Source organism: Sapajus apella, unplaced genomic scaffold (genome assembly GCF_009761245.1).
Source record: "Sapajus apella isolate SASKATOON/1434 unplaced genomic scaffold, GSC_monkey_1.0 scaffold56, whole genome shotgun sequence".
Lineage (NCBI taxonomy): Eukaryota > Metazoa > Chordata > Mammalia > Primates > Cebidae > Sapajus > Sapajus apella.
Window position 1 is genome coordinate 13,892,843 of NW_022436996.1, and position 10,337 is coordinate 13,903,179.

The 10,337-nt window shown below is 34.6% G+C and overlaps 1 protein-coding gene across 1 annotated transcript; it reads left to right on the top strand.

The window, feature by feature from the left end:
- The first annotated feature begins 4,711 nt into the window (after window positions 1-4,711).
- Window positions 4,712-9,497, top strand: LOC116527924 (olfactory receptor 2A2-like). Its single transcript, XM_032245142.1, has one exon. It carries the CDS (start codon window positions 8,167-8,169, stop codon window positions 9,124-9,126), a length of 960 nt encoding a protein of 319 aa, XP_032101033.1. The 5' UTR covers window positions 4,712-8,166; the 3' UTR covers window positions 9,127-9,497.
- The last annotated feature ends 840 nt before the right edge of the window (window positions 9,498-10,337 follow it).

The window sequence follows — 10,337 nt, forward strand, 5'->3', positions numbered from 1 at the left end:
GCTGACACAATTGCTGTATCTGTTATATAAATGCTTTTCTAAATACAGATGCTCTGAAAAGTATTATTCCAGTAAGAGGGCCTAGGCCAAGTGCCAGGTGTTAATCAGAAAGTGTTAACTCAATTGTATGTATATAAACTCATATAAAACTTTATTCTAATCATATCGCTTAGATTAAGACACAGAAATGGAAATTGTTCCCTTCTGAATTTGGATTCAGGTCCATGTTATTTGGGCAGGCAATCTGAAGCAATAGCGGAGGCCCATAATAAAGACAGCATTGATAGAACAGCATCTGTTCAAGGAAAAAGTTATAGGATCTAAAAAATGAAAACACTGCTCAATGGTTAAGATGAAATGGCTTTATGGGATAGGCAGAATTCTCTAAATGACCCCCCTTATGCTTATGTTATTTAACCAAACACTAATCTAGGGTCTGCTGTGAAGGGGCTTTGCAGGTCAATGGATCTTAAAATGTGAAGGTTACCATGGTAACACTCAGATGAGTCTTCTAAAGGCTGGGAATTTTTTTCACCTAGTAACAGAGGAGGAAGTCAGAGAGATTTGACGTGTGTGAAGCACTCAACAAACCACTGCTGATTTAAACACAGAAGTGGCCATGTGTAGGCACCAGAGTGACAGCAGGCAGCTGAGGCCATCCCAGAGGACAGAAAACAGCAAGGACAAATGGACAGAGACTGCCCTGCAATCACAAGGAATCTAATTTTTCCAACAACCATTAAACTTGAAAGAGGATCCCAAGTCTCAGACGGGAATTGCAGACCAAGCTAACACCTTGACTTGGTTTTAGAGAGAATCCAGCTGACCACCAGGGCTTCTGACCAATAGAAACTGAGATAATAGATTTGTGTTGTTTTAAGCCATTAAGTTTTTGTCAATTTGTTGCAGCTGCAATAGAATGTGAATGGTGAATACACTTTTGTTATTAAATAAAGATCATTTGCTTCCAGCTCTTGTCCTTGCTAGATTGGTGATCTACCATTTAGCTCGATAATTCTCTGTCTTTTTGGTCTCAGAACATCTTTAAATTCTTAAAAATTACTGGGAATCTGATATTTCATTTATGTAAGTATATTTGTTGGTGTTATTATAATAGAAATCCAAACTGACAAATTTATTAGATATTTACCTTTAATTAATTTAAATGGCTTCCAATATAGGTTAATATAAATATGATATTCTTCATAAGATATTCTTATAAATAATCTTTTATTAAAAGTAACTTGTTTCACATTTTTATATTCTTAAAATATTCAGCTAAATAGAAAGCCGAATTTTATATTTTCTTTATTTTATCTGTTGCCATATCACATATCAGCTAGCCTCTGAAAAAATTCAGTGTGCACTCATGAGAGAATGAAGGTAAAAAAAAAATATTAAAACTGTCTAAATAGTATTGTGAAAATAGTTTTTAATCCCACCGTCTCTTTGAGAGCTTCTCAGAAATTCTCAGGGTCCCTCAACCACACTTAAAGAATAGCAGAGAGTATATCAAAATGTCTGTCTTCGTATCTGTAAAATGAGGATAATGATCAGATTAAAATATATAAAGCATTTATCACATTTTCCAAAACATAAAAAGGGCTCAATAATTTATCCTTATGGCTATTTTAATCCATTTTCATTAGGATCCATCACTTCCTACTGGAAACGGAAATAAACCTTGGCATTGAGAGATCTGTTCCTTCTCAGAGTCTTCACACCTGGTTCCGTGAAAACCAACTCTCAACTATCTGAAAGTCAAGACTTCCTTTGTACCTTCATGGAGATTGTAGGAAAGCATAAAGTAATAAAACTAAAATAATTTTAAGAATTTGGATATTATAATTTGTGATATCTCCCTCGTGTTTATGACCCTTGAGACCTGTGAAAGCTTGTACAGAAATAGTGTGATGCCATCATCTGCCCGGCCTCGTCCTCATCGTTTTCCTGGGAGGACAATCAGAAAACCTTTGTTTTCCTCCAGAGAGAAGATCCAGAGCTCTTCTCACTACCCCTTAAGGAGAAGACAAATAAGTAAATCTTATTATCCTTCTGGGAATTTAATTCTCAATAGAAACTCAAGAATGTTTTTATTCATCTGATTCTAAAGTAAAAGCTATGCTCCTGGAGTTAGCTGAAGAAACTTCAGTGAGTCCAATGAATTCACCCACATCTGGAATTTAATCCTATGAAGGCTGCCAGAGGAAGTAGGAGTCTATAGTCATTTTAGTGGTATGTTTCTCATCTCTGCAGGGTGTATTCTAGGTCAAAGTATTTTCCTGAGGGAAAGTCTAGTGCTATCATATTCTTTTATAGAAGATACTCATTTCTGCTGGGAGGTGGTTTCCAGTACAGGTAGTTGAACTAGGACAAGATGACTGCAGAAATCACCATGGCTATGCTGGAGGAACAACATCTCTGGGTGACCTTCCTTCTTGAATCAAAATGTAGATTGCAGGTAGCTGAAATAGACACCAATGTCCCTCTCTTCCTCCCAAGGAACGTCTTCCTGCTCTGCTGTCAACAGGGGTCCCAAGACTCCCCCAGCACCTCTCACCATCGCCTCCCAATATGCATTGTTGGCGGAGGTCAGAGCTAGCCCCATTGTCTCAAGGAGAATGAGCTCAGAGAAGGAGGGGCTTTTTATCCAGGTCTCTGCATAAGGCTCTGAGACAGCCAAATTAATGCAAGGACTTTATGCATTACCTAGCCTAAATAAAGCTATACTGGGCCAGGAAAACCCTTTCTCAATGGAAAAGAAAATTCTATCAACAGCTACAGTATATGTTTTTCTATCTGAAAGAGTTTAAAAGGTAAGTTTGTCATAGAATTATATCTTTGGGGGGACTATCCCAGGCTATCACTACACTAAGAGTTGGAGAAATGGAATAGCGCACTCTAGCTGAAGAAACATTCTGGGTTGCAGGACGGCCTGGCTGGAAAACAGCTCATACTGATCATGAAAACCTTTTGTTTTCTGAACTGCTATTGTTTTATTTAATCTACTGGGAAGGTGAAATGTAGGCATCATTGCTGTGATATTTTGTTCTCCATTCCAATGTGTTAGCCACTTAAAGATGTTAATCTGCATGCAATTTTATTTTTTTGTGTTGTCTGTTTATTAACAGCAAATGGAAAGGATAATAACAATAAAAAGATTGAATAGGCCTGGCATGGTGGCTCATGCTTGTAATCCCAGCACTTTGGGAGGCCAAGGCAGTTAAATCACAAGGTCAAAAGTTCGAGACCAGCCTGTCCAATATTGTGAAACCCTATTTCTACTAAAAAATACAAAAATTAGCCCAGTGTGGTGGCACACGCCTGTAGTCCCAGCTACTAAGGAGGCTGAGGCAGGAGAATTGCTTGAACCCAGAAGGCGGAGGTTGCAGTGAGCCGAGATGGAGTCACTGCATTGCAGCCTGGGTGACAGAGTAAGACTCCATCTCAAGAAAAAAAAGATTGATGAATCCAGAAAAAGTCACCAGACTAACATATCAAGAAACAAATATTTTTACTGGGTAATAATAGATTGAGTTATCTTCAACAATATTGTTATCCTTTATATTCAGAAATTAAATGTTTCAGACACAGAGTATTATGTTCAATTCTGTTTAAGAAAGATTTTGCAATATGATTTTACTATCCCCCACTTGTCATACTATAGGAATACATCTCATTGTAACAAAATAATTTATTGCATATTTATATAGACCCTCTTCAAAATCACGTACTTAACAGAAATTTAAGAATTTTTGATTTTGCCTTTCTGTTTGAGTTATTGATCTCAAAGAAACACTGCCATGTGACTGATCCGTCTTTGGCTTAGTTTGCAAAAGTTCACAATGCTGAGATGTGTATCTTCAAGCCTACCTCTCAGGTGATTTCACCTCCATATGAAGCACTTGCTTCAAAAATCCATTACTGTGAAATTGTCCTCAAGCATTGATTCAAAGTAAGTGTATGATGCTATAGTTGTTTTTTACTGCTTGTGTAACAAATTACCACAAATGTGGTTGAATAAAACAATAGAAATTAATTCTTTCACAGTTCTGGAATCTAGTAAAATTTTGCTTTCTTTGGGAATCCTAAAGGAGAATATGTTCATCCTTCTTCCAGCTTCTGGGGATGATCAGGATTCCTCAGTGTCTGGCCACATCTCTGTCTGCCCTGTCTTCACATCGCCTTGCCTCTTCAGCAATTCGTTTCAAATCTCCTTCTGCCTTTATTGCATAAGAAATGTTGTTTTTGGAATTAGGGCTCCTTCACAAAATTACGGATTATTTTAAGATTCCTAGATTAATCGCATCTGCAAAGACCCGCTTTCAAAATAAGGCAATATTTACAGGTGCTGAGGATTAGGATAGGGATATATCTTTTTGGGGTCATCATCAGTCTACCACATATACAGTATGTTTAGGTATGGCCATTTTATCTACAGACAAAATATAGTCCCTCTCATTATGCCAAATCGAATATATCCTTTACAAACACTGTTTTTAATTATTTTAAATTTTCAAATAATCAAATTTTAACTGTAATTTTTTAAAAAATATATAAATCATGTCTTGGCTAAGAGATAAAAATTTATATTATGTATATTTACTATATCCTATATATTATATGTGTATAGTTTATGGAGTACATTTAATATACATATAAATGACTAAATGTATAACTAACTAAAAATGTTGTTCATTTAAGTAATAAACATTTTCTGGGTGTCTACTTTTATCTATAATTATACTTATATTTATAAAATAAGTATAAAAATCTTATACTTCTTTATGTCTCTTATAATATTATATTGCTTGTGTAATATTATAATAGACATAAAGAAGTATAAGATACATTACCATTCATTATTGGGTGAAGGGGTATCTCCATTCAAATAAATGACATTTGGTATCAATCCCTCTTCCTCTATGATTTTTACCTTGAGATTTGTTAATATCATCATAGTGAGGACATAATTCTTTTAACTGTTATAAAGAGTTATAATTGACCAAGTCTATACCTTTAATAGGTGCCTAAAGAACCTACCCTCATGACTCTAATTTGCTAGAATAGAAAAGACTGTCTTTATAGGCCCTCTGTCAAGTAGACTTTCGGTGGGGCCTAGATAAGATGAAGCAGGCTCTCTCCTTTCTTTTAATAGTAACTGATTGTAAACATGCAAGAAAATCTGTCCAAGAAGAGGCTATGATTCCACTACAACTCCCCTTCAAACATATATGATGAGGCTAGTAGATAAGCATAGTAATGACAATAGTATTTTTGAGACTGATACAACTTTTCCAACTTAAATGCAGGCATGCCTGAGAATTTACATTTACTTATGCCTCGGATCTTCCAAGAGCATAGTCAAGATTCTCAAGTTTTAATTACTGAATCCATTTTACATTCTTATGCAATAAAAAATGAAGTCAATAATAAGTATAGACTGAAATTATATCCATCATCTTAAGAGATTTAACTTTTAACTGGGAATGTGCCTGCTTCGTAAAACCTTGCCATTAGCCAAGTGTGGTAAAGTGAAATTATATTTATAAAACATTTTTAAGTGTTATGGTATTGATTATTTTAAATTATTGTTTAGCTTATATTTTCTGTATGAGTAAAGGCATTATCCTATATTTAAAGTACATGAAGGATTAACTGATTCTCAATGTCATTCACTTACGAAGCAGGACTTCCTCTAAGGCAGAAGCTGAAATTGAGAAGGAAACACTAGATTAGATCAAACATGAGAAATCTGTGTTTCTTGTCCTTAATAATATTTGTAAAAAGCTGTCTAGGTGGGAAATCTGAAGTACAATGTTAAGATGGTTCTTTCGAATGGGACCATATGGAACCTGGGGAGTAACAGAAGGTTAATTTGAGATTCTAGCATCATGATTACTAAATTAGACATCTTCTTCCACTAGGTGGCATCTTACAGTAACAAGCCTTAATAGATTTGAGATTTTTGCTTGTTTGATTTTTAGATGAGTAGAGAGATATATACATACATAAATTGATTGACTTGACTGAGCACTTCTAAGTCTCGGAATTTACTATTAAAATCTCATGAAAAAGACAACAAATACAAACATATACATATATAATTTAATTACTGAAGCATTATATAGCACACAATCTAATGAGATAATACATTAAGTAAATTAGAATATTTGTATTAAATAATAGCTGTTCAAAGTATGTTGCAGAGAATTATTTTGACATGGAAAATGGTTCATGATATATGATAGAGCTAGTTAAACAAACAGTATTTTTCACACAATTTTTATAATGCTGATCTATATGAAATAGATAAACAGCAAAAACGTATAACTGCACAATTATTAAAAATGATCACTTTTGTTTGCATGTTTCAAGATGTCATCTCTTTAGTCCTTTAACTGGAGTTTCATGTTTTTCTAAGATTTTAAAACTTGCAATCAAAATCTCATACAAAGTACATATCCCATTGCTTCCACAAGGGACCACACGAAATCTAAAATGTTCAAGATTTTATAATTTTCTAAATAAGAATAAAAGCAAGAAAATAATACAAACCTGTTGATTAATAAGGTAATAGAATTACAAACGTGTTTTTCACCAAAAATAAAATAATAAATATCAAAACCATTTTCTATAATGCTAATGACACTATAAAGGAAGTCAGTTAAGTTCTATTATTTTCAGAAGTAACCTTGAGAAAGTATTATTCCCTGTCACAATTTGTATACTTTCTCAAATCGTATGCTCTTGTTTTTGATGGAGAATACCAGAAATTCATGCTGTCCTCATGATAAATACAAACGATCATGATAAAAATATAAATTATTAAAATCCAATAAAACCTAGGTAAATATAAATATTGGCTTATAAATATAATTCTTTATTAAAAGTGTTATCGCTTTTGGAGGCAATGGCTGTTTTGTGATTGAAGTGGGGAATATACAAAGGGAGCTGAAACATCTGGTCATATCAGAAGGAAGGAACTGCTCAAATATTATGGTAACATATTAAAAAGAAAGAGGAGCAAGCTTAGAAGGCCCAAATGTAGGAAAGTTGGCACCAAAAAAATTATAAGAATGAAGTACAACCCATTGAATTAAAAAAATCCATGAGTCTATACTGATAGATAGATGATAGATAACAGGTAGGTAAATAGATAATAGATAAATGAATGTAGCATTTTTATATTAAAATTGCCATCTAAAAATGTAAAAGCAATTACATAGTTAGAACAACACATTTTGGACCATTACTAATAATTGAGTTAGGCAAGATAATCAATGGATACTAAAATAGTGAAGTTATGAGGAACAAACTACATATATAATAACTTTAATGGGTACTCCAGAAACTAATTAGGAAAAAATAACAAACACACAATGGAGATATCTGGGAAGCATCATCTTCACCAAGTGATCCAAGTTAGCTTCACACCAATAATAGGCCAAATTAGCATCATATTCTTGCTTAGAATACACACAGAAGAATACTATTTTTCCTGCAGAAAGTGAATGATTTGAACAAAAACTTTGAGGAATATTGTACACTCTTAAATTGTTGGACATTATGCTGAAGAACTCTTCAAAACATCAGTATTCAGAAATGCACAAAAAGGCTGAGTAAATATTATAGATGCAGGAGACTAAAGACAGATGACAATAGATATAATGCATAATCTTGGATTAGGTCCTGAACTTGTGTGGTTGGAGGGAGAATATTGTATATTAGAGAAAAGAAATGTGTCAATGCAATATTAAATTTTCTGATTTTAATACTTACATTGTGGTCAAGCTAGTGGGAATTAGTTTTTTCTTACTAAGAAAAATCAGAAATTTAAAGTTAAATATTATGCCTACACTTCAATCTCAAATGGTTCAAAAAATAAAAATTGTATAAAGATAATAAGACTAATAATAATGTTAACACATGCTGAATCTGCATGAAAATAAGTGGGAGTTCTTTGCAAAATTTGTGACACTGTCTGCAAGTTTAAATTTATTTCATAATTAAATTCTAGAAACAGGTAACAAATCTTGGGAACTTGAAGGGGCATATCTAATAGGGACAAAGACACAGCCTTTATCTTGGTTCATTTTCAGACAAAAGTTCAAATTTTTTTACTTTTCTATCATACTTCAGTTCTTGACAGACTGCCATTAAGGAATGGGAGGCAACCAATCATGGGTCACAGAATTCATCCTGGTGGGATTCCAGCTCAGTGCAGAGAGGGAACTGCTCCTCTTCTGGATCTTCTCCCTGTTATATATTTTCAGCCTGATGGCAAATGGCATGATCTTGGGACTCATCTTTCTAGACCCCAGTCTGCACACCCCCATGTACTTCTTCCTCTCACACCTGGCGATTATCGACATGTCCTATGCTTCCAACAATGTTCCCAAGATGTTGGCAAATCTGCTGAATGAGAAAAGAACCATCTCTTTTGTTTCATGCATACTGCAGACATTCTTGTATTTGGCTTTTGCTGCTACTGAGTGCTTGATTTTGGTGGTGATGTCCTATGATAGGTATGTGGCCATCTGCCACCCTCTCCAGTACACTATCATTATGACCTGGAGAGTGTGCATGATGTTGGCTTTCATGTCCTGGTCATGTGGGCTTGCCCTGTCCCTGGTACATGCAATTCTCCTTCTAAGGTTGCCCTTCTGTGGGCCCCTCCATGTGAACCACCTCTTCTGTGAAATTCTGTCTATCCTCAAGCTGGCCTGTGCTGACACCTGGGTTAACCAAGTGGTCATATTTGCTGCCTGTGTGTTTGTCTTGGTCGGGCCTCTTTGTCTGATGCTGGCCTCCTACATGCACATCCTCTGGGCCATCCTGAAGATGCAGACAAAGGAGGGCCGCAGAAAGGCCTTCTCTACCTGCTCCTCCCACCTGTGTGTGGTTGGACTCTTCTTTGGCATAGCCATGGTGGTCTATATGGTCCCAGACTCTAATCAACGAGAGGAGCAGGAGAAAATGCTGTCCCTGTTTCACAGTCTCTTTAACCCAGTGCTGAACCCCTTGATCTACAGCCTGAGGAATGCTCAGGTGAAGGGTGCCCTCCACAGAGCACTGCAGAGAATGAGGTCTATGAAAGGAGTGGACAGAGTGTTAGTTGGATAGGGCTTTGCTTTTAAACCTATGGTTTGCTCAAGCAAAAACTGAGAATTTCTTTCCAGTTAGAAGTTTGATATGAATATGTTAATTTTTCTAATTCTAGCTCTGAAAATAGGACAAGGTTACAGTGAAAAAATAACATATTATGTTTTACACTACCCTTCCCACTGAAAACTCTATGGAGTGTGAACCCAGTTTCTGGATTAAATTTCTTGTTGAGAGTCACTCCTATTTGGAGAGTGGAAGACATCGAAAAGCTATTTTCCTTTGGAATTTGCATCATTTTCTCAGCATTTTATTGCAAATCTCCCATTTTGAAAGAAAAGCAAAATAAAAGCAAGCAAAAAGCAATATAGTTTAGAATGCATATAAATAAAATAGAAAAATGAAAAAATAAGAAAATCAATGAAAACAAAAGTATTTCTTTGAAAAGATTAAGAAAATTGATAAACTTTAGCTAGATTTACCAACAAAAAAATGAAAGACTCAAATTGCTAAAATTAGGGATATAGAAAACATCATTAGCAATCTTACAGATATAGAAAGGATTATAAAAGAACACTGTGAACAACTCTATGTGAACAGTTAGAAACTTACATAAAAGGAAAAATTCCGAGAAAGATACAATCTACCAACTCACTCAAAATAAATAATCTGAATAGATTTCTAAAAAGTAAAGAAGTTGTATTAGTAATTTAAAAACTTGCACCAAATAAAGTTGTCAATCACATTGCTGTAATAGCAAATAATAACTTAATTTTTAAAAATAATACGATTTCTTCATAAAAATCTCCCCAAAATGTAAGAAAATGGAACATTTCCCAACTTATTCTATGAGGCCAGTATCACTTGATACCAAAACCAAAGACATCACAGGAAATGAAAACTATAGACCAATTTCTTTATGAATATTGATGGAAAAATCCTCAACAAATATCAGCAAACCAAATGTAGCAAACATAATTACCAAATGAGATTTATTCAAAGAATGAAAGGTTGTTTAAACATTTAAACCTCAATGTAATAGACCATGTTAATAAAATAAAGAAAATAAAACATCTCATTATATATACTAAAGGCGTTTGACAATTCCAAAATCCTTTCCTGACCCCCTCCCCAAGTCCCTGCCACACACACACACCAGATGAGAAATATAAGGGAACTTCTTCAAGCTGATAAAGGGTAGATAAGAAAACCACAGCTAAAATTACAGTTAA